Here is a 26,791-nt window from a genome sequence, read left to right on the forward strand (position 1 = left end):
GTCCTGTCATTGCAGGCCCTGCTAGAAGTCTGTGCCCATCTTTCTTTCTAAAGCTCCCTTTAGGCGCTGGAAGGGGCTCTGAGGTCTCCCCAAAACCTTCTTTTCTGCAGCCTGAAAAATTCCAGCTCTCTCAGCCTTTCCTCATAGCAGAGGTGTTCTAGGCTTCTGATCAACTTGGATGCCTCCTCTGGCCCGGCTGTAGCAGCTCCACATCCTTCTTGTGTAGGGCCTCAGGGCTGGAGGCAGCTCTGCAGGTGTGGTCTCACCTGAGCAGGGCAGAGGGGCAGAATGCCCCCTCCCCTGCTGCCCACACTGGGGGGCGAGGCCAGCACAGGGGTGTTTCTGGGTCCCAGCACACATGGCCAGGGCAGAGCCAGCTGTCACCCACCAGCACCCCCAAGTCCTTCTCCCAGGGCTGCTCTGGAGCCGTCCCTCCCTCACCAGAGCCCACCCAGCTCCCTGCTGCTGCCACCCCTTACAAGGACCCTGCCAAAGATGCTTCCAAGAGCTCCTGTGGGTGAAGTTACGGGTGGGCGGCATCCAGAGTTTTACAGCAGCTTGTGGCAACATCTGATCAGGCTTTTCTCTGTCAGCAGGTGCAGGAGAGCTGCTGCTCCTGCTGGGAGAAAATACCTTAAAACAAACATGTCATATCAAAAGTACCACAAAGACTTTTGCCCATCAGACAATTTCAGTTGCATGGATTCATACTTTCCATGAAGCGTTGAAGCACTCTCCTTGGAAGCGGGTTTGGTTTTTCCCTTGCTGGTCAGATCTGTGCTGCGCATGTCCTGGCACGGCTGCCAGGTGGCTCTGGTGTGGGCCCTGACCCTCAGGTCTGCTTTGCTCCTGGAGACCCAGGGCCATCCACCCGGGGTTCCTTCCAGACACTGAGCCGTGGCTCTCCAGAGGGGTCAGGTGGCCACGAAAATCCCCGTGGAGTCACAGCTCCCTGTGACCGAGCTGAAGGAGCTCTGTGTGTGAGGATCCCAGCTCAAGCTGCTTGGGCTGTGCTCAGAAATGGCTGCACAAGGGCAGGTGGGAGCCCTGGGGCATCCCAGGCTGGGGAGAGCTGCCAGCTGAGTGACCAGCTGAGTGACCCTGGGTGACCCTGGGTGACCTGGGGTGACCCTGTCCCGCTCAGCATGCTCCGTGTGCCCCGAGGATGCCGTGGGGACAGAGGCTGCTCCTGCTGCTGTGCCCTGTTTTAGGGAAATACCTGCCAAGCTGCCTCCTCTAGGACACCTGTTGTTTGGCCCAAACACTCCAGTTTCCTGAAAGGACAGCATCTTTTCTTTCCTTAGTACTCCATCTGGGGGTTTTAAATGTTTGTGTTCGTTCTTCAGACTTTTCCTGCTTGACCTACCGAGACTTTCTCTGGGAATTCTCTCTTGTGAAGGCCAGATAGAAAAGTCTGTCCTTTCTGCAGAGTGAAGGGGAAGGGGTGAGGGCTGGAGCTGCAGATGGGGGTGGTGAGGAAGTACCTGGGGAGGGTCACGGCGCCGCAGCAGCTCCAGGCACCCCAACACGGAGCCCAGGGGCAGGAGCCCCTGCAGGCAGCTCGTTCCTGTGCTCAGAGGGAGCCTTGGGGCGACTGGGGCGAGTGGGAAGGCCAGAGCACTTTGTGCTGCTGAGCAGAGAGCTGAAGCCAAAGGCAGAGGACGGCTGCAGCCGCTGCCACACGAGCGTCAGAGGCGGTGGCACACGGGGCTGAGAGGGGCCAGCAGGAGCTGCATCAGCTCAGGCTGCCCTGGAGAGATGCTGTGTGTGCGCTGCAGCCTGCAGAGCTGACGGGCTTCTGCTCCTCCCGTGGTCGCTTCCTGCTCACCCTCTGAGAAGGGGTCAGATTTCCCATTCCTCAGCTCTGATTTCTGGAGGCACAGCTGGAGCACAGCTGCCCATTTGTGGTTCAGAGGTGCCTCTCAGGAGCGATGTAGGAGCCGTGTGGCTGCAGGAGCAGGCTGAATGGTGTTGAATTAGGAGGAAAATGCTCAGAGAGTGCCCAGTGCCAGAACTGCTGAAGGGCTGAATTTCCTCCATTTTCTGCCCATGGCTGAACAGGCAGGCAGCACAGCAGGCTGGAGTGGCTCCCTGTGAGGAGCTCACCAGCAAATGTGAGTCCTGCCCTCCCTTCTTGGTTAGAAAGTGTGAGCTGGGGGAGTACTAAGGCCCGGGAAGGTGCGGAGTGGAACAGGTCTGGTTTTTGTTGAGACAAAACGTTTCGTGGCTCATTTCTGAGTTTCCAGCCATCTCTGCTGTTCACAGGCTAACCTACCGATATTTCTGCTGCAGCACCACTTCTGCCATGGACCAGCTGTCCCACTATGACAGAGCGTGTCCCTGAGGCACAGAACTTCCAGGCCCAGCAGAAGGCACCAGGGAGGAGGTCGGGACGTACGGAACTCCTAGGCGGGTCAGAAGGCACACAGTGAAAGGTGGATACAACAGTTTGGGGGTTGAAACACAAAGAGCGGATACTCTTCGGGACTTCTGGCAGATGCAGGCATAATTTGTTTCATTTTGTGTCAGGTTCTGTCTCAGCCCGTGGCTCTTCCCAGGGCTGGAGCTCAGAGGGTTGGCAGCGGTGCATGGTTGCAGGGTGCCTTGCAAGGCACACTGCTGGGGTGTGCAGTTATCACTGATGTCTGCAGCTACAGTGTCAAACCAATCGCCTGCTTTGACTGAGGACTCGTGGTCTGGCAGGCTCAGTTTGGGGGTGGGAAGCCCAGCCAGCCTTTGCACCTCCCAGAGAAGCCCATGGAGCCATGAAATCCATGGAAGAGGAATGCAGACCTCGCTGTCTGCCACGGGAGGGTAACGCAGCGTGAGCGTGACACGGGTGACCAAAAGCACCGAGCAGGGGAGGCTGGGTTGGCAGGGGGGTTCCATGAGTGTCACAACAGGTGTCACCCTCTGTCAGAGCTCTGCCCTTCACCAGGTGCCAGCTGATCTCTTTGCATTACTAATGGGTTGTGAGTTAGTGCTGGAGCAATCCAGAAGAATTCCTCAGTCACCGTCATTCTGTCTTCCTGTGATTTCTGTCGCTTCCAGGTAAATGGGAGATTTGGAGACTAGCTTAATCCATACACGAAAAACATGTAGAATAGAGCAAATGGTAGCAAAATGGCTTCATCGCTCTCGGGACAGCGCACCCAGGTGAGTGGGGTTTCTGTGGAGGGAACACCTACGGTCACCTTTGGTCAGAGACAGCACGAGGCTGTTCCCAGTGAGCGGGGCTGGCACAGCCTGCAGATCCTGCCCCGTGTCTCTGTTGTTCTTGGGAAACGCGCACACAGAAAAAGAAAAGCAGCAGCGTTTGTAAGCAACCCCCTCGGCTCCCAGGCACAGTTGTTCCTGCCTTGCTCTGCTGTGGGGAAGCACATTTCTTTTGTGAGGAAGAAACACAGCACTGCTCCATGTGAGACTTGCCCTTCCTGAAGGTGGGATCATGCTTCTCTTTATGGGCCCACATTTTTGGGCAAGACTAAGTTGCATTACCAGGGATCCTGGCCCATGGCCGCTTTCCTTCCCTGAGGTCTGAGAGTGGCCACAGAGTGGACGTAGAGTGGACATCCGTGGGCTGTGGATCCCAGCAGGAGCCGGGAGCTGTGCGCTCCCGCGCTGCCTCGCTGGGTGAAGGTGCTGCTGCTCCCTGCGGGTGGAGGTCGTGGCTTGTGCTGGGGCACACCTGGGCCTCTCCTTCTGTGTGGCCGCCGGGCTGGGGTGTCTGGGAAGCGGTGGTCACGCCCAGCCTGAGGTCCTCAGCTTCCTGCAGAGCCCAGGGAGCCGCTGCTGGCTGCAGAGCCGGGGAAGCGCCAGCCTCGGGGCAGCCCCTCGCAGCAGGGAACGGCGTGGATCCTTTGGACACACTGTCTGTGGCTGTGTCACCTTAAATCGTCTGCTCTGTCTCCCAGGGGCAGCGTGGCAGTGATGGACAGTGCCGGGGACAGCGCAGGCCAGCCCCCCAGCCGGGCCAAAGTGACCGTCACGGTGTACAAGGACCTCGTCCTGCAGCACTACGGCTTTGAGATCTGCCCGGGCCTCCCCCTGACCATCGCCTCTGTCACTGCAGGTGTGGCCTCCCCGGGGGCTTTGAGGGTCCAGCACGGTGGCCGGTGGTGTTAGGGATAAACTGCTGGCAGGGGCTGTGGTTTCTGGGCTGCCTGTTTGGGGTGTGAGCCTGTGGCACACGCAGTGCCAGGACGTGTCCCAGCTCCCGCAGCCTGGGGCCAGTGCCAGCATCCCCAGGGCCCTTCACCTGTGCTCGCTCCCTGCTCACCTTCATGATGCAGAGAGCTGCTCAAAGTCAAGTTCTTCCTGGTGTTTCGTCTGAAATGCAGAGGAAGAATTTAATCTAATCTTAGAGAATTTCATCTTATTCTGCCGTGGCCACGGTGCTCTGAACAGAGCCTGGGCTTCCAGCCCTGCGACACAGGGGTGTGCTGCTGGGTGCAGGCAGTGCTGAAACCAAGCAGATCAGCTCCTCCAGCTATAGAAGGGATGGGTGTAACTCAAAAACTGTGATTCGGTTTCTTATTCATATTTTATGTTTTGGATGGGTGCACAAAACCACGTGGTTTTGACCTGTTGGTGTGAGTGTGGCAGCCCTCTGTCTGGGGGCTGGCCGGGGCTGTGGGCTGGGGCAGGTACCCTCTGTCACCCCCACTTCTCTTTCTGCCCCTTCCCATGTGAAACACGGTGAAATTACCTGACAGCTGTGGGGAGTAAGAAGTGGGTTTCTTTCTGCTGTGCTTCTCTCCTCTCCTAATCAGAAAGAATCAACATTTTACTAAAGCTGAGGCACAAAAAACCTGTCCTTCTGAGCCTGTCCTTTGCTGATGGGAGCCCAGGCTACATGGCCCGTGCTCGGTCCCCCGTGGGCTGTGACAAGGGCACAGGCAGACCCTGGAGGGATTTCCATGGGGCAGAGGGAGGCTCGGGTGGGGAGCAAGGACACAGGCAGGAGCACAGCAGGTGGTGCCAGCACCCAGTGTCCTTCAACCCCTTTTATTTTGCCAGCCAGGTGTGGTTGCTGGGGGAAGGGCAGCTCACACCGAGTGTCACTGCACATCCCTAGTGCAGGTGTGGCCCCTGGGGACACCAGTTAGTGGTGGACCCGGCAGTGCTGGGTTGCTGGGTGGACTTCACGATGTCGGAGGGTTTTTCCGGTGTTTTTTTTTTTTTTTTTTTTTTTTTTCCCGGTGTGAGCGGCGCTGTGCCCCGCGGGCGGGAGGGGCTGGCCGTGCCTCACGCCGTGCCGGTCCGCAGGGAGCACGGCCGACGGCAAGCTGCAGCCGGGGGACCAGCTCCTCATGATCAACTCCAGCACGGTGGACGGGCTGTCGGTGGAGCGGGCAGCCAGCCTCATCAGGTGTGTCACCACGCGTGCCCGTGTCCCGGGGACAGGGGCTGGGGGTGCCAGCCCGGGCTGAGCGCGTGTCCCTTTGCAGGGACGCCGGTGACGAGCTGCTCCTGACGGTCCTGCGCTGCACGGCCGTAAGTGGCCCTTCCTCGGCTCCCGCGGCACCCTTCGGCACGGGGCAGGGCTGGCTGGGCTGGCGTGGAGGCTCTGAGGGGCTGGTCAGAGCCACGAGGGTGCCCTGCGCATCCTCTGCTGTCACCCACACCCTTGGGAAGGGTGGGCAGAGGCTCCTCGCAGCCCCTGGTGCGGGGCCAGGCCGGCTCGGGGAGTGGGCTGCAGGGACAGACTCTGCTCCGTGCACCCTGGAGGGCTCTGGGACGTCCGGATGTGCCTTGGGGGCGCCTCCCAAATCCCATTCCGTGTCCCCACCACGTGTCCCCAGGGCAGGGTGGGGCTGTGGCAGGCCAGGAGGCACGGGCACTTCTGACAGCTGAAGGACTGGCTGTGCCTGGAAGCTACCTGGGAGAACACTGAGGGGTTCTGCTGCTGCTCTTGGGGCCCACCGTGCTTTACAGGGTATTTGTGCAGAGTTCCTGAGCACACGCGGTGCCTTGCGAGCCTGATGGGACCTGCTGGGTGACAGCAAGGTGGTGTGCCAGCAGTGCCGCGTGGTGACCGCGGGCAGCTCTCCGGCTGGTTTGCAGCACCCTGGGCGGCCCAGCAGAGCGGGGCGGTGCTGCCCAGGCGGGCAGGCTCTGTCCGGCACGGCCAGGCCCTCTGCGTGTGCTGCGAGAGGGGCAGCCCCAGAGCAAGGCAGCTGTGGGCAGCTCCCCAGCTGCTCCGCGGGGTCCCGGCTGCGCTGCACGGTGTGGGGACACGCCTGAGCACAGCAGCTGGCTCCTGCGCGGTGACACCGGCAGTGCGGCACACGGCACACGCGTGTCCGCTCGCTGGGCAGCCAGGGCTGGCTTCGGCCGCTGCCCGGGCAGTCCGAGGGGCCTGCGGCAGGGCTGGGAGCGGAGAGGCCGCCCAGAACACCCCTCCCTGTGGGTGCGAGGCAGCCCAGGAGGAGCAGCCCCCGGCACGGGCGGCGAGCTGCGCCCCTGCCTTCCCGGGGCTCTGCCCCGACCGAGCTCCGCTGTCGTTTCAGGGCGGCCCCAAGTCGTCGTTCCTCACCGAGGAGAAGAGGGCGAGGCTGAAAACAAACCCCGTCAAAGTGCGGTTTGCGGAGGAGGTGCTGCTGAACGGACACTCGCAGGTCAGGGCACGGCCGGGAGGGACGGGGGGACGCGGGGCTCTCCGCGGACGGTGTCGGACTGGGTCAGGGTGGCTGAGGCTCGCTGTGCCCGTCTGCCCTGGCCACGGTCCGGCAGGCGCTTCCTGCTGCTGCCGGAGGTGATCGGGGCAGGGGGGGAGCGCTGGCATCTGCAGGGTTTTGTCTTTGGTGTGTTTACTCGGACTAATGGAAAACACCGCACGCTCTGCTTCTGTCCCGCTCCCGTCAGACCTGAAACCATTCCTTCAGCCCTGCGGGAGGCAGCTGTCCTCTCCTGAAGTGCTAATCCACCCGTGCTGAGCCCTCACTGAAGTGCGGGCAGGACAAACCCTGGCCCAGAGGAGAACGCTGATGTGTGTGCCAGGTTAACGTGCTGCTGGAGGAGCCGGGCTGTCCCCTCCTGGGGACAGTCCTGGGGACAGTCACTGTTCGGGGCTGTGTCACTGGGCACTCTGCGTCGCTGTTGGGTGTGACAGCGCTCTCGAGCTGGCAGGGGGGCAGCTTGCTCTCACATCCCTGCGGAGCAGGGACATCCACAGAGCATCCGCAGCTGTGCCTGGCCTCTGTGAGGTGAGCTGGCTCACAGCTCGCTGCTGCAAACCCATCACGGGGCTCCTGCTGCAGCTGGCAGCTGAGCTGGGTGCCCAGGGGTCTGCCCGTGCTGGTCTCCCTGGGGCACAGGGGAGAGCACTTGTGTCCTCCCCAAAGTGTGAACAGCTCCTCAACGTCTCCTGCTCCTTCTGTGTAACTTTCTGAGCTCACTGGGCTCAGCTGGGAGTCATTTGCTCTGTCGACCTTTCCTTGTGTCTTTCAGAATGAAAATCCCCTGCGGTCAAAGTGCCCCTTTGTGCCCCCCTGCTCATTAGTGCTGCTCGGTGGTCCAGGTCTGACCGAGCCTTTCTGCTTTGTAGCAGTGACAAGCCACCCACTGGGCCCTTTTCCTTTTCCCTTCCTGTCTGTCTGCTGCTCGCTGTCGCTGGTGGAACCCCCTGGTGCAGCTCAGAGCCCTCCCAGGGCGGTGTTTGCTGCCTTTCCCCTGCGCACGGGCAGAGGCGCAGCCGGAGGTGCCGTGGGTGTCACCTGCCCGTGTGATTGCACGTGGGGACCCCGCTCCTCCTCCTCCCTGCGGGGCAGGGCAGGGTCGGCTGTGCCTCCAGACGTTTCCAGGGTCCCTCTGGACCCTGGGATCCTTCCCTTCCTGCCACGCGGTTGCCAGGCGTGCCAGGGCCTGTCCCTGCCCTCCCCGGGCTGTGCCATCCCTCAGGGTTGGTGACACGGCTCTCGGGGGTCCTGCCTGGCACAGCAGAGCGCTGCTGCTCTTGGCAGATGTGACACCCCGGCCACCGGGCAGAGCCGAAATCACCGACAGAGCCTGCTTTTCTTACGGCCGGGGAGTGTCTGCCGGCGGGCCCCAGGAGCTGGAGGCTGGGCACGGTGCCACAGCCCGTGAGCTCCCGGGTCTGTGCCGGTCCCTGACCCATGGCAGGGTCGGTCCCAGTGAGTCTGGGAAAGGACCTCTTGTGAGAGTCTAAAGAAGGCAGCTGTGCAGGGAATGCTGCACTCTGAGCCTCCCTAAAGCCTCTGCCAGCATTGTGCTGAGCTGACCAAACCTCTGCCAGTGCAGAGGAGGGACACGGTGTTTAGATTGCCATTCATTTAATGACAGCACAAAGGCAGGAGAAAATATTTCAGGTGCTGGGGTCCCACTGGCGTTAGACTCCCTTTTCACCACCTGGATACGCAACCTGTTTTGAACGGTGAAGTATTAGCACAAAGGAAGAGTAAATAAGCGTGTTGCATATTTATGCTTTCTTTCTGGAAAAGCACTATGCACCACGGCAGCCCTGAGTGCTTTAGGGCTGCTCTCCTTTCCGTGGGCTGACGCACTAAGGCAGCCAAAATGGGTATTATGGCCCTGAAAACTGTACAGCCTCCAGTTTCAGTAAATATACTGCTCTTGTCATCCTAATGGAGCGCGGCTAAGTGATCCTTGTGGCGACGGGAAGGATCCCAGCGGCTGCGTTCTGCAGCTGAAACCCGAGCCTGCAGGCTGCGCACATGAATTGTTAATGAGCCTCGCTGCTGTCCTGCCCCCGCTTTCTGCAGAGCGGTGATGTATTCCTACATCCTGAGCAATACGCCGGGGACAGGCCCCCGGGGACGCCGGGGCCAGCGCCAGGCAGCGTTATCAGCCGCGCTATCAGCAGCTGTGAGCTGGGGAGCCAGCCCTGCCCCGGCAGCACGGGAAGGGCACGGCCGCTGAGCTTTCTGCGTTAGCAGCTTCTGACAGCCTTCACAGACAGAGAGAAACCTCTCCGGGTGCTCAGGCCGGGTAATTGGATCTGACCAGGAGAGCGGTGGTGATTTGTGCAGGTGTTAAGTCCTGCTGTGTGCTGGCTGTGCAGGGCCCCCCCTCACAAGGTAACTGTGCCATGGGCGCTGAGGGGAGATGTAAAACAGCACCACTGTCCTGGAGCTCGTGGACAGCAACACCTGTCAGAGACGTGATGTGTTTGGGCTAAAGACCCCAAAGCTGGGCTAGAAAAAAGAGCAGCAGCGTTCTCTTGATTTTCCTCAGTGGTGACTGCAGGCAGCTTGAGCCCCAAGGATGGGTATGAGAGGAACGAGGGCAGGATTCAGAGGTGTTTTATGTTTGCTCTGGCAGCACTTCCAGGGGGTGTGGGCTCTCTGTCTAGAGGGCTGAGGTTTGTAATGTGAGGCACAGTGAATGAAACAGAGGAGAGATCATCTCAGAAACACCATTCTTAACCCTGAGACTCTCTTGACAAGTAGATGAACCCTTTAAGTGGTGGGGGCAGCGTGCAGGTCCAAGAACATGACAAAGACATGCTGAGAGGAGCTCCAAAGTGGAGCAGTGAACCTGCTCAGCCCTGAGCAACCAGGGAGCGATGGTGAAACTGGAAGAAAGGTGCAGGCATTCCCTGCTGAAGGGCTGAGGTGGAGGGCTGAAAGGGGATCAGGCTGCCCAGGAGGACAGAGGCCAAGTCCCCAGGCCCCTCTGGAAGCACCCAACAGAGATGTTCTCCCTGAGGGCATCCTCGTCTTGTGCCACTTGTTTGGGACCTATCTCAGGGCACTGTGGTGGCATCGCCTCCTGCGTGGGACGTGCCAGGGTTACAGATGTCAGGGCGAGGCTGAGTGGAAGCAGCAGTGTGTGTTTGACAGGCTCCCGTGGCGCTGGCAGCGCGGGGGCTGCGGGCAGCGCCGGGGGCTGGTGTCAGCGCGGGATCCGTGCTGCTTGGTGGTGGGAAGGTGCCTTTCCTGGAGGCCCCGCTGGGTGCTGGTGATGAGCAGGGAGGATGGCTTTCTGCTCTCAGTGCCCGCCAGATCCTGCAGTGCCAGGGGGACCGGGACGGTGCTGCCAGGCCGCGTGCAGCCGCTGCTGTGCTGCCCCGAGTGTTACGGTAAAGGCACTTGTTGTGCTCTCCTTGTGCCACTCTGTGCCAGAAGCATAAACAGGAGTAAGCCTTGGTGCCATGGAAGAGGGTTGCCAAGGTAGAGAGGAGGGTTTTCCTGGATGCCAGGACTTGCAGTGCCAGGCAGAGCAGCTGGTGCCCGCGGGCTGGATGCCCGAGGGTCCAGCTGCTGCTTTTGTTCTGCAGGGGAGCTCCCTCCTGTTCATGCCCAATGTTCTCAAGGTGTACCTGGAGAACGGACAGACCAAGGCATTCAGGTTTGAGAGGAGCACCACTGTGAAGGTAAGGAAGCTGGGCAGGCTGTTCCCACCACCCCAGCCCAACCCATGGGCAAAGGGGCAGGCAGGGCCCTGCAGCCCCCCGGCTGCACTGACCAGCTGCTGGCACTGCTGGCTGTGCTGGGATTTCTGAGCTCCAGCCTCATTTCTGCACTGGTAAGGATGTTCCCCTGGGGAGACATGAGCACTGATTCAGCCCCTCAGGTGAAAGAGCAGCACACGAGGGAATGATCCTCCCCAGCAAAGGGTGATCCTCCTTCAGATCACTGCCCTGAAAACACAGTGCTGCTCTGCAGAGCCATGGATCCAGCCCTTCCCATGACTGCTGTGCTTGGACACAGCCTCACACACCTCCAGTTTTTCCGGCCTGATCGTTGTGGCTGCTCAGTGTTTAAGTTGGACTTGGTAAGATTTGGCCATGGCCAGTGGCTGGAGGTCATAAATTACTTAAAGGACAGCCTGTGTCCTGCACCAGCGCAGATGCTGTGGGAGAGATTCACAGTGGACAGACATTCTGGGGCCATCAGGCTGACAGTATATTAAAGGGAAACACAAAGAGACTTCATTTATCATGCAGTGAAAACTTTCCTCAGAAAAGGAGGAGTTTGTCTAGCTCATTCAAGCTTCACAAAACCATTGTGGTCTCTCAGGCAAGTAAGTGTCTGCAAGTCTTTTGACTTGCAGGGTCTAGAAAAATAAAATAGTTAAAGAAAGCAAGGAGGTGGAAAGGAAAGGCGACTTGTAAAGAGATATTTGAATGTCTGTCCCCAAGGGTTTAATTTCTAAAGGGTGGATTAGCTCTTTGTCTCTGACTTGAGTTGCTCAGCTCTGACATGGAACAAGTTTTCCCAGTTTCTGAGAGCAGCTCTCATGATTGCCCTCCAGAAACATCTAAATGAGTAAAATGCTTCCCAAGCAAGCTTGCTTTCACCAAGTTTCTGGTGTTTCCAGAAATTTCTCTGTGTCTTGAGACATCCTGGCTTAAAATTGAGGTGAGTCAAACATTTATGCTTGCCTCAAAAGGCTTGAGTGAGCCCAAGGGCTTCTGTTTCAATTTGTGCTCAGTCAAGCCTGAGGTGATATTTTCTTTTTGCCAAACATAAACCTTGTTACTTCAATAACAAAATATTGACAGAATTCTCTATTACAAAGTGAAACACCAGTTTCAGTCACATGTGGTAAGATTTTTACAATTACAGTCTCAAATTCTTGTTTATTGGAGAAAAGTGTTCTTTACAAGTTCTTTTTATTTTTTTCACAAATCACAGACTGATCTGGGTTGGAAGGGGCCTTAGAGACCATCCAGTTCCAGCCTCCTGCCATGGGCAGGGACACCTCTCACTTGCTTCTAGTCCTGTCCAGCCTGGCCTCGCACCCTTCCAGGGATCCAAAATGTTGCAGAGTTCTAGAAAGCTAGAGTAACAAACACAGCAAACACCTGGGTCGGGGGTGACAGAGAGTGCTCAATGCCCCCCGGGTGAAAACGGTAAAACTTTGAGTGTGAGGCAGCTCAGGACAGGCAGCTCCAGGAGATGGGTTGGATAGCTGTGGCGCCTTGGGGTTTTCAGCTGGCCCACCTTGTCCTCCACCTGCTGGGATCATCGTGCTCTGTGTGTCCGTGCCTCTGCAGCTCTGCAGGCTGGGGTCACGCAGTGACGCCCCTGCAGCAGTGCTGGTGGCACAGCTGAGCCCTGCGTGACCCCTGTGCCCCTGCCAGGACATCGTGCTGACGCTGCAGGAGAAGCTGTCCATCCGCAGCATCGCCCACTTCGCGCTGGTGCTGGAGGAGCAGTACAACCTGGCCAAGATCCACCTGCTGCACGAGGAGGAGCTCATCGCACAGGTGAGCAGAGCCCCGTGCGTCCCACAGCCCTGCAGAGGGGCACTGCCCCCGGGAGAGAGGCCAGGGAGGGCAGAGGGAGCCCACAGAGGGGTGAGCTCGGCTCGGCCCCAGTGATGCCATCCACTTCTGCCGTGGTGTTCACACCCCCATCCCTGGGGAAGGGCACTTTGGGAGCATCCTGGGTGCCCCCACACAGCAGTACCCGTGGGCTGGCATTGCCTGGAGAGCAGCTGTGGGTGACGTGCTCTGTGCCACCTGTCACCTCGGCCCATCTGCAGAGGACAGCCCGAGCCCTAAGCAGCTTGAGGGCAGCTGCGCACGGCCTCGCTGCTCACAGCTCCCTGAGCAGACAGAGCATTCACCCCGGGGCGAATGCCCCAAGGGCAGGGGCCACTTGGGTTGAATTCTGAGTCAGTACTTTGTGTCCTGGGAGCACGAGGCGAGCCCGTGGGATCCCGCTGCCCCCAGAGCCGTGCAGGTCTGTCAGCAGGAGCCTGCCCCAGCTCCGTGCTGCTGGGTTTGTGGGTTGGCAGCCCGCTGCAGAGGGGTCCATGGAGTCACACAGAATACCCTGAATGGGAAGGCACACACAAGGATCATCCACTTCAGGGCCCTCAGTGGCTGGTGCTGTCACAGCACTGAGCACATGGGTCAGGATTTCCGCTGGGCAGGATCTGCCCAGAATAAAATATGCTGATGGATAACTCGGTCTTGACATTGTATTGACATTACAGTGATGATTCAGGGGTCTGTTCAGGGCTGCTGTGTCTTGTGACTGCTCTCCAAAGCAGAGCAGCCTGCCCCTTCCCCTGCTGTTATCACACAGCCCCAAAGCCTCTGCCCTGGTCACACTGCAAGTGTTTGGGATCAGTGGGTGTCTAAACAAAGTGTTGCTGTCAAAGGGCTTCTGGGCTACTGCAGGGAGAAGAGAAAAACAGATGAAGACTCAGAGATAAAATTGCAAGCACTAACAAAGCCTCCTTGTGTTTGTTCAGGACAATCTGCACCATCCCCTTCCCAGTGGCAATAAACAATTCCTGAGGGTTTGCAGAGCAAAGGCTCATCGTGCGCTCCTGGCGGGAGGGCTGGTGGTGTGATCCCTCTCTCTGTTGCAGGTGGTCCAGAAAAGAGACTCTCATGACTACCGCTGCCTCTTCAGAGTGTGCTTTGTCCCCAGGGACCCCTTGGACCTCCTGCAGGAAGACCCAGTGGCCTTTGAATATCTGTACCTGCAGGTGACACTGGGGCATTCCGTGCTTAGGAATCCCTTCTCACCCCATTCTCATTTTTGCTTTAAACCAGAGCGTGCCTCAGACTGGCTCAGCCGTATGGAAGTGCAGAGCACTTAAAATCAGGGCATTTCAATTCGATTTGCCTTAAATTCTTACATCAGCTTGTAGCTTGGCTGGTGATATCCCTAACTGGCTGCGTGGTGTCATGTTGGCAGTTTCGCGCTGCGTTCCTGCTGGCCTAACTTGCTGTGTTTGCCCCAGAGCTGCAGCGACGTGCTCCAGGAAAGGTTTGCTGTGGAGATGAAGTGCAGCGTGGCGTTACGCCTGGCTGCCCTGCACATCCAGGAGAGGATCTACGCGTGTGCCCAGCCACAGAAGGTGTCCTTGAAATACATCGAGTAAGCGCACGGATTTCTGTGCTCCGCTGCGGCTGAGCCCGGCGGAAGCAGGAGAGCCCCGAAAGTGGCATCAGCTCGCTGCTTGCCCCGTGTTTAGCCCCGCACAGGAGTCCAGAGGGGGCTGCAGCCCCTTGGCTGTGCCGCTCCTCTTAGGGCAGGGTGGCCTCGTGGGCCGCCCTGTGCTCAGCCCACTGACCTGCCTGACAGTACAGGCAGTGAACTCCTGGGTTGTCCCGAGGCAGAGGGAGGGTCTTCTCTGCCACAGGGCATGGGACCTGGAACGGCAGATCTCCCACACAGTGGGGGTTACCCAAGCTGCTCCCGGCAGTATTGATTGCACTGTCTGGAGAGAGAGGGTGTAATCATCAGCTTTGCGCAGCCAGTGCACCTCTGCATCCGCCAGAAGCATGCCAGAAATACCTGCTCTGGGCAGTGGTAGGTCCTGTGGAGTACTGGGATCTGTGGGGAAATGACCAGAAAATGCTTTCAGCAGGAGCAGGTGTGCCGTGCTGCCTGTTGGTGCTCTGGGACTGCACCTGCCCCAGAGAAGCCCCTGCTCTAGGCAGGGGTGAGGAGCTCGTTGTTAATTACCATCCACTGGGGTGGTGACCAGGTTAATTACCAGGCACAGGCTGCCTCATGCCCAGCTGTGTGCAGGGTGTGAGGGTGAGGCAGCTACACTGCTCTCACCTCACAGGTGTTTAATGCTGCACACCTGCATTAAACATTTTGAGTCCAGGAAACTGAACGTGCTGAAATGTCATAATCTTGTCACCAAAGCAAGGTGCATGCAAGGACAGGATCTCCATCCTGTGGGTGGTGAGGGGAGATGGGGACTGTCCTGCTCATGGAGGTTGTGAATTCCCTCCTGTGAAACCACCTGAAAATGGCCATTCTGTACCAAAGTGCACATTGTCCAGTCCCGCTCCCGACCCGGTGGCAGGTGCAGGTAGCAGTGAATTTGAGCCAGTGAGGCCACTGGGTGTGGCACAGCCCCCCAAGGCTGCCTGGTGCCTCTGCCCTGTGCTGTGCTGTGCTGCTGGGGGTCAGCGTGGCTAGGACCCCCTGTGCTCCCTTCCCTCTTTCTGCCAGGAGGGACTGGGGAATCGAGAACTTCATCTCACCCACCTTGCTTCGGAACATGAGAGGGAAGGACATCAAGAAAGCCATCAGCTACCACCTGAAGCGGAACCAGGTGCTGCTGGACCCTCGGCAGAAGGTAGCGTGTGAGCCCCAGGTCACGGTGTCCTCCCCTGCGTGTCACCTGGGGCTGTTCTCTGCCCCCACGCTGTGCCCACGCTCCCTGATCTCCCTGCACTGTGCTGCCACGCTCAGTGGGCCGTGTGGGATGGTCCAGGGCCACCTCTGCTCTGCTGTGGCCACACTGAGCTGGACGTGTTGGCCACACAGGCAGCCCTGCAGCACGGCTTGTGTCCGTGCTGCAGCCGCCTGCGGCGCCTGCTCCTAAACTCTGTTTCCTCTCTTGCCAACGAAGCACACGCTCACAGCAGTCCAGGTGCGCCTGAGCTACCTGCAGATCCTGGGGGAGCTGAAGATGTACAGTGGGAAGATCTTCAATGCCACCATGATGGTAGGAGCTGTTTATTTCTGTAATTGCTTTGGGCACGCAGTCCTCCTGGCCACACTGCTTCTCCCTGTCCCGGGACGTCCTGGCAGATGTTGGTAAGGGGCTGTGCTGGAGAAACTCAGCATAATTCCACTGAAGTGTCCACAGCACAGACCAGCCTACAGAACAGTTATGCATGTGTTTTCTAACTGGACTCTTGCTCTTCAGATAAACCCTGCCTATCATTTGTGTGGTATAAAGTACTTGAGAAATCTGGGCAGGCTTCAAACTCTTGTAAAAAATACTGGAAACCCTTAAAGCTCGCTGTAAAAAAGACCTCTTCCCTTTTTACAAGAGGTTTCTTGGGTTGTTGATTTTCCTGCCTGTCCCCAGCTGGGTCTGTGCTGAGCAGAGCAATGCTGGGGGGCCTGTACCGGAGCAAGACCTCACCCATGGGTCACAGTAATGCTAAAGTTTACACCTACACGCACACTGAACAATTTCTGCCAGATTACAGGCGCGTTAACTCATTTCTCCTCAAGTGTCTCACCCTAACAAAAAGCACTGACGTATCTTCCAAGCCCAGAAATGCCTTTGTGAAGTTTCTACCGTGCAGCTGCAGCAGGTCCCACTGGGTCCGTGTGGGCACAGCCCGGGCTGCCAGGTGACACTGCTGACAGTGACCACCTGCTGCCAACCACATCCCCGGGGGTCTGCCAGGTGGCTGCTGCATCCCTGGGGCCACGGGAAGCTGCTGGTCCCTGCGCGGGGGAAGAGAGCGGGGAGCGGGCTGCTGCGGCAGCCCAGCAGCAAGGAGAGTCAGTGCTGGGATCCCCCAGGAGCTCGGGGGGCCGAGGGGGCCCTGCCCAGGCCGCATCAGAGGTTTAACCCGTGCCTATCCTGCAGCTGCAGGACCGGGAGTCGTACGTGGCACTGCTGGTGGGCGCCAGGCACGGCGTCAGCCAGATCATCAACAGCAAGCTCAACATCGTCACCAGCCTGGCCGAGTTCCCCAGCATCAGCAGGGTGGAGCTCAGCGAGGAGTCCGAGCGAGTGAGCACTGTCAAGATCTACCTGCAGGACCTGAAGGTGAGCACCTGTGTGGGGACAGAGGCACAGGGGAGTCACCTGCACCGTCAGCTCTTCTCAGAGGCTGGGGGTGTCACCAGGATAAAAGGCTTGGGAGGGAAAGCTCGTAGGAAGAACCAAAAAAATATTACCAGAGGGAAGTGAGTCTTCCTGCTGAGGAAAAGTGATTGTTTCTCCATCAGTGAGATGCAGCAAAGGCACAAAAGATGGGAAAAAGAAATTACTCTTCCTTGTCTGTGCCTCCTACAAATCAGAGTGAGGGAAGTGTGAGACAGAGGGGGTGCCTCGTCCTCCTGCAGCCTGTTCCTGCTGACTACAGTACAAACAATATTTGTTTATTCTAATATTTTTTACTCTTTTCTCCCCCACACCTCTGAAAAATAAAACAAACCAAAAAAAAAAAAAAAAAAAAGGTGCTTACTCTGCTGCTGGAGTCAAACAGTGCAAAGGACCTCGTCTGCCTCATCGCTGGTTACTACAGACTCTTTGTGGATGCAAATACCTCCGTATTTACCTGGGGAGAGAAAAAACAGCAACTGCACCGTGTCTCAGCTGAGGAAGGTGTAAAAAACAGCCTTTTTTTGTGACACAGGATGGGGAGGAAGTGGGTGGATGACGCAGCTCCTGGGAGCAGCATCAAGTGGGAGCAGCAGCCCGGGGCTGTGTGGTGGCACCTGCGTCTGATTAAGGCTTGACGATCTTAGAGGGCTTTTCCAACACTCTTGGTGGCACGATTCTGCGACTGCTGCGGGCTCGTGGGGAGCGAGGCTTGGGGCGAGGGGTCAGCTGGCAGCTGCCCTGCAGCTCCGGGGCGCTGCTCTGGGCTGAGAGCACCCCGCAGGTCCATCTGCACCCTCCCTTGCTGGCTGGTGGGCTGGCGAGGGCTGAGCCCCTGGGGCCCGCGGGGCAGGGTCTGGCTGAGCCCCAGCCCAGCGTGGGCTGACAGCTTCGTTTAAATCCCAGGGTATGAATCCCGAGCCTGCAGCGACTCCGAAGATTCCTGGGACCTGGATTCCTCCTCGGAGCGTCGCACGGAGAGCCCCGCGGCGTGCGGCGGTGCGGAGGGGCCGGCGGAGCCCCGCAGCCCCGGGGCGAGCAGCGCCGAGCCCCGGGCTGGCGGCGGCGACCCGCGGGACACCGGCGGTGACAACGCCACCGACAGCGCATCCGAGGCGTCCGACTCGGCCAACACCGAGAGCCGAGGGTTCAAGACGAGCGGCTCCAGCGACTCCATGGATGCGCTGGAGGAAGATGAGCTGGAAGCGTGCTCTTCCTCCGGGCCAGAGCTGCTGCACTTCTACGCGCCGACCGTGCGGGAGATGAGCAGCTCCGACGGGAGCTTCGTGCCGCTGTGTGCCGCGGGCAGCCCCGCCGGGGCCGCGGCGGCCGGAGAATATTTCTGCTTCCTGCAGGCGCCGCCGGCCGAGCAGCCGGGGCCCGGGGGCGGCCCCGCGGGGCAGGGCGAGGGCGCGGCCGGGCCGTCCGAGGCGGACACGGCGGGCTGCTACAGCCCGTGCTACAGCGCATCCCCCGCGGGCAGCGGCGCGCCTGCCCAGCAAAGGCGCAGCTCGGGGGACGGCGACCTCGTCCTGCGGCCACCCCCGGGCTTCGCGGACTCCAGCTCCGAGGAGGAGTTCTACGATGCTGCGGACAGGCTCAGCCCTCCGGACGCGCGGGCAGGTAAAGCCACAGCTTGGCTTTACTGCTGCAGGTCCTTGCTGCCGGGCTGGGGCTGCCTCTGCTGCCGTCGGTCCTCCTGGGGGCTCCCCTTCCAGCTCTTAGGAGCTTCTCCTGGACTTTTGAAGGGCCTTTGACCCCCCCGTTCTCTGCAGGCCACTCCTCGGCACCCTAACAGTGACATTGCAGGAGGATTTGTTACCACGTGCAAACACTGGGTGTTGGGAAAAGTCAGTTTTCAGAGGAGTGGCATTCTGGGATCTCTGTTCTCTTCCTCTCAGCTAAGGAGACCCCAAACCTGTAAAACGTTGTTACGTGAACCCCCAACGTCAAAGGTCGTGCTCAGGTCAGAGGCTGTTTTCAGAGCTGGGTCAAGGATTCCCAGGGCTGGGCAGCTCCCTGACCATTGTATTTTTTCAGAAGTGGGAGTATTCTTGTTCCTGAAGTAATCAGCTCTTTCAGTATTAACAGAACCTCTTAAGAATTTAATTCATGCCTTTAGAACAGTCTTGGCTTTTATAGTAATGCACAGTCACTGTACTGTGTTCAGGCAAAAAAAAACCAAAAAACTGTCACTATGGAAATTGCTACCATCCAAATTTCCAGCTGGGAACCTCTGGCCGTGTTTCTGTGTGGTGATACGCCTACAGCTGTGGGCAGTGCTCTTGTAGTGCTGCTGCTAGCCCCAGATTTAACTGGGGAATTACAGCCACACCTGCCTTCAGGTGCCCCCTCATGACCAGCCCTGGGCTTCAGTCCTTGTAGCCACACACCCAGGCTCTGCCTTTTTCTTCACATCCAACTCCACGTAGGTACTTGATCATGAGATCATTTCCTTTGGCCTTGGGAGCCAGGCATTGCTGCTGCATTTTTGTGCCTGTGATTCCAAGTCCTGTGCCAGGAGCTTTTTGTCCCACTGAGTAGGCATGAGGGTATTCTGCTGCCCGGGATTACTTCCTGATTTCCGTGTTTTTCTTGCCATCAGGCTATGATACAGCATCCTGGGAGGGCACAGAGAACTCCTCCTGCATCCCAAAGAGGCTGAGGTGCTACAGCTTGGGAGAGAAGCCATCGACGAGGGAGAGGCAGGGGCAGGAGAAGGAGCTGACCTACACCAAGAGCCTGAGGAAGAGAAGGTCTTTCCTGAAAACTGATTACACCTCACAGGTCAGTTTCCCTGCAGCTCTCCCAGGCTCCCCACAGCGCTGCTGCTCCTGGCCACCCACTCAGCCCTCCACAGAGGACACAGGGAAGGACATGGAGGTGGGGATTCCTGCGGGCACCCGGGCCCAGGGGGACACCGCTGGCACAGACCCCTGCTCTGACCTGATGGACACGGAGCCTGACACCACGGAGACAAAGTCGGTGATGGAACGGCCGGTTTCCTCCGTTTCGGACGTTCAGCATCCTGGTGACCAGTGTGGGGAGGAGGACAGCAGCCTCCAGCCACAGCACCCCCCTTTGCTGTCCCTAGAGCCCCTTCCCCGAGGTCTGAGTGCAGCTGCCCAGGAAAGCTCCCCAGGGGAGACAGATCCGGGATGTCTGAGCGAGGGGAGCCGTGTGCCCACTGCAGGCTGGCACACCCGGGGGCCACAGGAGCACGGGGGTGAGGTGGTGGCCACCCAGCACAAGGCCGGGGTTGTGCCCTCTGCTGTTGTCTGCCCCTCTGAGGAACTCCTGCTGCTGCCACCGGCTCCTGGCCCCAGCACGGCCCCTCCCCGGGAGCTGGCCCAGGACCGGGGGCTGCTCCCTGCGAGGGTGGAGCCTTCCCTGGCTCCCTGTCAGGAGAACAAAGCTGATGGTCAGGGCTGTGCCGATGGTCAGTGCCCTGCTGATGGTCAGTGCCCTGCTGATGGTCAGTGCCGTGCCGATGGTCAGGGCCGTGCCAGCAGCAGCTGCGAGGGGGCCGTGTCCCGGGCCAGGAGCCGACAGGTGGTGAGTGGGGAGACCCCACGGAAGGTGCACGAGGGGCACGCGGGGTTCCCAGAGGCAGCCCAGCTCCTGGCAGATTGCAGCAGCACCTCAGGGGTTCTCACCCGCCTCTCCTGGCTCTCGTTCGGGGTGAGGACAGACCCTGTGCCACACGGCCCTGTGCCACGCAGCCTGCAGGACAGGGTGGATGACCCACTTGAGCCCTTGGCCTGTCTGACGACCAGCGGGTGCACGGGGGCCAATGCTGGTGGCAGGAAGGTGCCAACATCCCCTGCCGGAGCAGGCTCTGGCAAGGAGCTGGTGAGCAGCTCAGGGCTGGGCGCAGGGCAGCCAGGAGGTGCAGGGAACGTGGCTCAGCAGGAGCCACAGCCTGCACAGACCTCTCTTCCCAGAGCGCAGGCGGCAGGGCTGGGGAAGGACTCCTGCCTGGCCCCATCTGCAGGGCTCTCCATCTCCTCGGTCCCAGTTCCCCTGGGGAAAGGAGCAGGAGACCACGGGGCTGCAAAGCACTCGTTCCTCTGTTTTAAGCCCGAGGAGGGTGAGCAGACCCCTCCGCCCCCCGTCCCAGCCGGGCCCTCCCCAGCACCGCCTGGGCTGGACAGCTGTGGCTGCCACCTGCCCTACATCAGCTGCTTCCCCCATCCCCACAAACAGGGCGAGCGTGAAGCCAGCCCCCCCCAGTTCCCAGGGCCCCTCACCACCCCCCCATCCAGCAGCTGCAGCCTCCCCAAGACCCCTGGGAGTGGCTTCCCAGTCCCCAGTGCCGGGGACGCGGCAGGGCAGGACCCCCACATCCGCGTGCTCGGGCAGCTGAAGGACCAGGCGTGGATGAGCCCTGCGGATTTCTCACACTTCCTGGCCTACACCGTGGAGCTCCAGGAGGTTGTAGGGAAGCTCTGTGGGAACCAGGCGACCCACCTGCATGACCAGTGTGCAGAGCAGGGTGTGGAGAGCAAGGGTGCCCTGGGCTGGGCTTCCCGGGACCTGCTGTCCAGCTGCCACGCACTCCTGAGCACGGAGCAGCCTCTCACAGAGGTGCAGTGTGCTCTGAGAGCAACGTTCGACCGCCTGGTTCAGCTGGCAGTGACCTGCTTCCAGGTGTCCCACTGCCGGCGGTGCAGGCAGCGACAGCAGGAGCTGGGGGCTGCGCTGGGGGATGTGGTGGGCACCTACCAGCAGCTGGTGCAGGCTCTGCACCAGCAGCTCCACGGGCAGGTCTGCCCTGAGCTGGGCACCAAGCTCCTCGCCCGCCAGCACACGGCCCTAGCAGCTGCCATCTTCTGTCTCCTGCAGCAGTTCAGGGCGTCCCCGTGGCTGTGACGGGCAGGGCGGGGGCACACGAGGGCACTGAGGGGGACAGAGCCCAGGTGTGTGCCCTCTGTCCCCCTCGGGCTCTCCCCCAGGCGATGTTTAGCCCAGGATGGCCGTGGCAGGAGGTGCCGTGTTGGCAGCCACGCCCCAGGTGCTCTTGGAGCACTTCGGTGCGTGTCCTGCCCAGGGCTCGTCCCCTGCCTCCCACGGTGGTCAGCCTCACGGTGTTCTCTCAGCTGCCTTTGCCACCCATGGGGAAGAGTGTGAGCCCTTCAGCCTGCCTCTCACTCACCCTGCTCTCCAGGCAGGCTCTGGACTGAAGGCACATCAAACCCCACCCTGGCCGAATGTCAAGGACCCCAGGTGGCTTTCTCCACCTTGTGGCCGAGGGAACACAGTGATCCCACGTTCAGCTGCTTTTCCTCAGCCAGAGAGGGTCGTGCCAGCCGTGCTGGCGTGTGCTGCTCCTGCGGCAGGCGCTGCTCTGCTGCCCCGGGCCGGGAGCGAGACCGCCCCGCCAGCCCGGGAGCGGCTCACGGCCGTGTCCGCAGGGGAAGGGCGAGCCCCGGCACCGTAACGCTGCGGCCAGAGCCGTGCAGGGACCGTCCCGGGCTCCCCCGGGCAGACCAGCCCTGTGCCCCTCCCGGCAGGTTCCGCTCACCCTGGCCAGGTGTGAGCCCGAGTGGTTGGGCCGTGCGAGGCAGCACTTGGAGGGAGGGCAGAGCCAGTCCCTCGCTGCTGAGGTCCAGCCCGGGGATATTGGGGGGTGGCTGCCTTTCCCCACGGAGCTGTGGGGCCTGCTCTGGGCAGCTGAGGGCACGGGTGGGCTCGAGTGATGGCACCACCTCTCCAGGACTGTGCCCTGGCTCTGGGACGCTGAAGGGGATCACCTGCACATCCAGCTTGCCAAGAGCCCCCAGGGCACAGCGGCAGGCACTGGCCAACACCACAGGGCTCGGAGCCCCTGTCGTGGGTTAACCTCAGGTTAAGCCCTGGCTTGGGTTAAACCACAACAGCCGGGTTAAACCCCCACCTGCTCCTGCACACCCCCTGTCACACACACTGGGACACAGCCCCAGGGCTGTGAAAGGGTTCTCTGTGAGAGAGGAATGAAAACACATAACCAGACTTACCTCAGATGACCTTCAGGTCCTGCTGCCACTGGCCACGAGGTTTTAGGGCTCTTTTGGCAGCAGTGGCTGAGGTAACGTATCGGCTCAGCTGCACCAAACACCTTTCCTGCTGTGGCTGTGGCTGTGGCACTGCTCTGTGCAGGGCACAGCCAAGCCCAGGTACCTCCCAGCAGGGACACGGGGGTCAGGGACCCGTGTGTGTCAGGTGTGACCAGGTACCACTCCTCAGTAACTGTAGGGACACAATGGGGATCTAAACCTTTTATTTTATATTAGATGCATACAACTAGCCAAAGGCTTCAGCAACTCACCGAGTCTTCAGTGGGTTTAAGCTGTTGGGACACAGTGCCCCTGGGAGCTGCTCCCCATCCCGCGTTCTCCTGCAGGAGCAGCACTGTCCCGTCCCATGGTAGGGCGTTTCCCTTGCCCATGAGCTTTGCAATCCTAACTTCACCTTACTCTCTGTTTCAATAAAATGAAGAAAACACCTTAAAGCTCTCCTCCCCACCTCAGAACAAGTGTAGGTGCAGGAGTCACAAACAAACAGCTGCAAAGAGGCAAAACTGAATTCCTGCCAGTTTTCACTTGATCCCAGGCTCCGCCAGGCTTTTCTTTCCTGCTCAGGGGCATGGGCGATGTCCAGCACCGCATTCCTGAGGCAGAAGGTGTTGCTCCAACGAGCTCCTCACACTGCTGGGAACAGCTGTCTCCTGTGCACAGTCACGCTGGTGCTTCCTGCCTGTGCAGCTCCTCACCACGCAATAAAGAGCTTCCTTGGGCAGCAGTGGCGCGCTGGGCTGTTTCCACCTGTTCCGCTGTGTCCGGTAGCACGTAGCCTTTTCCAGAAGAAACTCCAGCCCTCAGAGCTGCTGGCCAGCTCCGCGTCTCGTAGTAGGTGGACAGGACGTCAAAGACTGTCAGAGCAGAGAGGGGTTGAGTCACACACCTGTGCTGTGACAACGGTGCCAGCAGCTGCTGGCACACACCCATGAACACGAGGGAGGTGATGACACCTGACCCAGAGAAGGTCCCCCACCTAACACCTGATGAGCTGCTGCTTGGGGCAGCTCACCTGGGGCAGACAGGTATTCTGGGGCAGACTTTAGGGGGCTCTGGGCAAAGCAGAGGCTGTGTCAACTAAAGCGAGGTGCCCCCGTCACTGTACTGGCTGACGTGTGCCACCTGCCAGAGTCCCCCTGCAGTGAGCCACACCTGCTGTGCCCCCACTATCACTCCCAGGCAGGCAGACCCCACCCCCTGGGCACACAGAGCCCCCAGCCACTTCCTCTGCCTTGTGTCCGTGGAGGGGCAACACAATCCTCACGTCAGGGGTAAAAACCCTGAGGAGCTGGCCTGGCTCATGAGCCCCTCTGCAGTCACCAACAGAGAGGCATTCACCCTGCAGAGGTGAAGGAGCACGAGCACATGCTCTGCTGTGCCCAGGTGTGCCAGCCCATGGGGGTACAGGACACCAACACCCTCCCTGCCACTGTCAGACTTGGCTGGGGTGGCACAGGCCTCACGAGTCCCATCCCTCTGTCCCCACAGCAGCCCCCCAGCGCCCCTCCAGCCGAGGGTCCCTGCCTCGTGCACAGCTCCCCCGGGGGCCGGGGACCCCAGGCAGCCTTCGGATGACACCAGACCCCGCGTGACCCTCACCCTGGTTGATGGCCAGCGTCTCGGAGTGGTAGTTCCTGGAGTTGGGGGCTCTCACCATGAACTCGCGGATGGGCAGCCGGGCTGTCTGCAGGCGCTGCTCCCGTGCCCTCCGCAGGGTCAGCTGCTGCAGGGACACAGAGACAAAACCTGCCCTGGGGCTCGTGGCACCCGCACTGCTGCAGCCCCTCCCAGCTCGCTGCCGGGTCCGGGCAGAGCTTGAGGAAAAAGGGATGGTGGAGGCAGCCCCAGCAGTGGGATTGTGTGCTCGTGGGGCAGGCACCACGCACCTTGTGAATGCTCTCATCCACCAGCCCTCCCAGCACGTACACCTTGCTGGGATCGATGTCTTCAAGGACTAGAAAGAGGACGTGCTCTGGGTCACACCACGCAGCAGGACAGCGCTCTCCCAGCACACCCCCCTCCCAAGGACAGCACTGGGCAGAGCCTCCTCGCCCTGGGGGCTGCAGCCTGGGGCACACAGGTCCCACCAGCACAGATTTAGCAGCAGATCTGAGCACACAGTATGTCTCGTGCAATGTGAGACAGCCCATGTGAGGAACAGCTTGCCTGAAGCATGGAATGGCCTCAAAAAGACATTTCTACAAGTCCGCCTTTTGCCCTGGTTCTCCCTTTCCTGAAGCATGCGAAATACTTACCGTTCTCAGAGTCAGGAGTGAGATAAACAATGGCCTCCAAAGGAAACAGGTCCAGGTAACTCTCTGGAGTTGTATCCATCTCGAAAACACAAGACAGAGTGAAGCAGCCCATTAGCCTAAGGCACCTCTGCCAGAGCAAAGCCCCCTCCCAGACACAGAGATATCCCGGGACTGACACTGCTGCTTTGGACACACAGACTGCTAAAGGCCTTGCAGATCCTATCAATCTCCAGTGACCTGGGGTTTTCCTTTTCCACTTGGACAGTGCTTCTGTTCTAGGCACTGATAACACACCTAAAAACTCCATTAGATTCTCCCCTCATCAAAAGTTCTCCGGGAGCTCTGAGAAAGGGAGAGCAGCAACTGCTGACTAGTTCTACGCAAGACGCAGAGCCGAGGGCTGGGCTCTCCCCGACCCCGCGGCCAGACCCTCACCAGGTAGCCAGCGAAGCCGTCGTTCATGCGGAAGCACTGCTCGTAGATCGGCGTCCCCGCCGCGAACTCCGTCAGGCACAGCCAGAAGGGCCGAGCGGCGCGGCGGTTCGCCCCGTAGAGCCTCCGGATCTGGGAGGCCAGGCGGCCACTCTCCTTGGGGACAGAGCGGCACGGTGACCCCGAGCCCGGGGCTGGCGGTCCCGCCGAGCTCGGGCACACGCCAGCAGCAGGCTGAATGCGGCTTCCGCCGAGCTCCCGGCGCCCGCCCGCAGCAGGGACGGGCACAGGCAGAGCACAGCCTGTCCGGGACCCCCGAGCAGCCCCCGGGACCCCCGAGCAGCCCCGGCACCCCCGAGCAGCCTGTCCAGGACCCCGAGCAGCCCCGGCACCCCCGAGCAGCCCCCGGGACCCCCGAGCAGCCCCGGGACCCCCGAGCAGCCTGTCCAGGACCCTGAGCAGCCCCCGGGACCCCAAGCAGCCCCTGGACCCCGAGCAGCCCCGGGACCCCCGCACCTTCTCGGACATGCTGCCGCCCACGCCGAGGTCCACGCACAGCCGCGGCCCCGCCGCCCGCGCCTCCAGCAGCCGCTCCGTGGCCAGGGCAGCCGGGACCCTCCCGCGGCGGACGGACGGCGGCCCGGGCCCGGCGGGGCCGCTGCCGAGCGCCGGTCTCGGGCCGTCCCCATCCGCCGCTGCCCGCCGTGCCCGGCGGCGCTGCCGCTCCTGCCGCCGCTTCCCGCGCCGGGCGGCGAGAACCCGCTGCCAGCGCCGCCGCTTCCGCAGCGCGTTCCTCTGCGGGGGGAAGCGGGCACGGCGCTCAGCGGGGCCGGGGCGGTCCTGCCGCACGCACCGAGCACGGTCCAACCGCCCCGGCCCCGAGCCCGGACCCGCCGCACGCACCGAGCGCGGCCCCGCCGCCCCGGCCCCGAGCCCGGTCCCGCCGCACGCACCGAGCCCGGTCCAACCGCCCCGGCCCCGAGCCCGGTCCCGCCGCACGCACCGAGCGTGGTCCTGCCGTACACACCGAGCACAGTCCCGAGCCCAGCCCCGCCGCACGCACCGAGCCCGGTCCCACCGCACACACCGAGCGTGGTCCAACCGCCCCGGCCCCGAGCCCGGTCCCGCCGCACGCACCGAGCACGGTCCCTCCTCGCCGCCCGCCCGCCCCGCGCTGGGATCGCCCGCGGCCGAGGGCTCGATCCGCAGCAGCCGCAGCGCCTCGGCCACCACCGCCGCCTCCGCCTCGCTCGCCGCCGCCGCCGGGCCCGTCCCCGCCGCCACCCCGGCCTCCATCGCGCCGCCGGTGCGGAAGGGGCGGGCTCGGAGCGGGTCCGCCCGTCCCCCCGCGCTGCGGCACCGCCCCGGCGAGCCGGCCGAGCCCCCGCGGAGCCCGCTGCCCCCGGTGCCCGTTCTCCCGCCGAGCCCGTCGCCGCTCCGGGACGGCGCTCTCCGTGTCCCTGTTTGTCGCCGTGCGGAGCCAGCAGTTCACGCAGCAGATGCCACAGG

At 60.8% G+C, this 26,791-nt stretch overlaps 2 protein-coding genes across 2 annotated transcripts; one reads left to right on the forward strand and one right to left on the reverse strand.

The window, feature by feature from the left end:
* The first annotated feature begins 2,317 nt into the window (after window positions 1-2,317).
* FRMPD1 (FERM and PDZ domain containing 1) lies at window positions 2,318-22,689 on the forward strand. The gene is made up of 16 exons (XM_053931412.1): window positions 2,318-2,435; window positions 3,052-3,156; window positions 3,915-4,072; window positions 5,269-5,371; window positions 5,451-5,496; window positions 6,513-6,620; window positions 10,262-10,357; window positions 12,071-12,196; window positions 13,312-13,431; window positions 13,690-13,826; window positions 14,919-15,045; window positions 15,322-15,417; window positions 16,300-16,482; window positions 16,896-17,043; window positions 17,446-18,162; window positions 19,145-22,689. Exons 2-16 carry the CDS (start codon window positions 3,056-3,058, stop codon window positions 21,409-21,411), a joined length of 4,533 nt encoding a protein of 1,510 aa, XP_053787387.1. The 5' UTR covers window positions 2,318-2,435; window positions 3,052-3,055; the 3' UTR covers window positions 21,412-22,689.
* A 92-nt stretch (window positions 22,690-22,781) lies between these two features.
* Window positions 22,782-26,578, reverse strand: TRMT10B (tRNA methyltransferase 10B). Its single transcript, XM_053932550.1, has 7 exons — window positions 26,420-26,578; window positions 25,799-26,077; window positions 25,286-25,438; window positions 24,851-24,929; window positions 24,482-24,549; window positions 24,195-24,318; window positions 22,782-23,449 (listed from the first exon to the last, which is right to left on the reverse strand). Exons 1-7 carry the CDS (start codon window positions 26,576-26,578, stop codon window positions 23,256-23,258), a joined length of 1,056 nt encoding a protein of 351 aa, XP_053788525.1. The 3' UTR covers window positions 22,782-23,255.
* Between the last annotated feature and the right edge of the window lie 213 nt (window positions 26,579-26,791).

Source organism: Vidua chalybeata, chromosome Z (genome assembly GCF_026979565.1).
Source record: "Vidua chalybeata isolate OUT-0048 chromosome Z, bVidCha1 merged haplotype, whole genome shotgun sequence".
NCBI lineage: Eukaryota > Metazoa > Chordata > Aves > Passeriformes > Viduidae > Vidua > Vidua chalybeata.

What these genes read in the sequence shown, in the direction of transcription:
- FRMPD1 (XM_053931412.1), top strand. Translation starts at nt 3,056, where the DNA reads ATGGGAGATTTGGAGACTAGCTTAATCCATACACGAAAAACATGTAGA. An exon ending in TCTCGGGACAGCGCACCCAG is followed by an intron (nt 3,157 to 3,914) that starts GTGAGTGGGGTT and finishes TCTGTCTCCCAG; the next exon opens with GGGCAGCGTGGCAGTGATGG. An exon ending in TCTACCTGCAGGACCTGAAG is followed by an intron (nt 16,483 to 16,895) that starts GTGAGCACCTGT and finishes AAAAAAAAAAAG; the next exon opens with GTGCTTACTCTGCTGCTGGA.
- TRMT10B (XM_053932550.1), bottom strand. Translation starts at nt 26,578, where the DNA reads ATGGAGGCCGGGGTGGCGGCGGGGACGGGCCCGGCGGCGGCGGCGAGC. An exon ending in GCGAGGAGGGACCGTGCTCG is followed by an intron (nt 26,078 to 26,419) that starts GTGCGTGCGGCG and finishes TTCCCCCCGCAG; the next exon opens with AGGAACGCGCTGCGGAAGCG. An exon ending in GACGCTGGCCATCAACCAGG is followed by an intron (nt 23,450 to 24,194) that starts GTGAGGGTCACG and finishes CTGCTCTGACAG; the next exon opens with TCTTTGACGTCCTGTCCACC.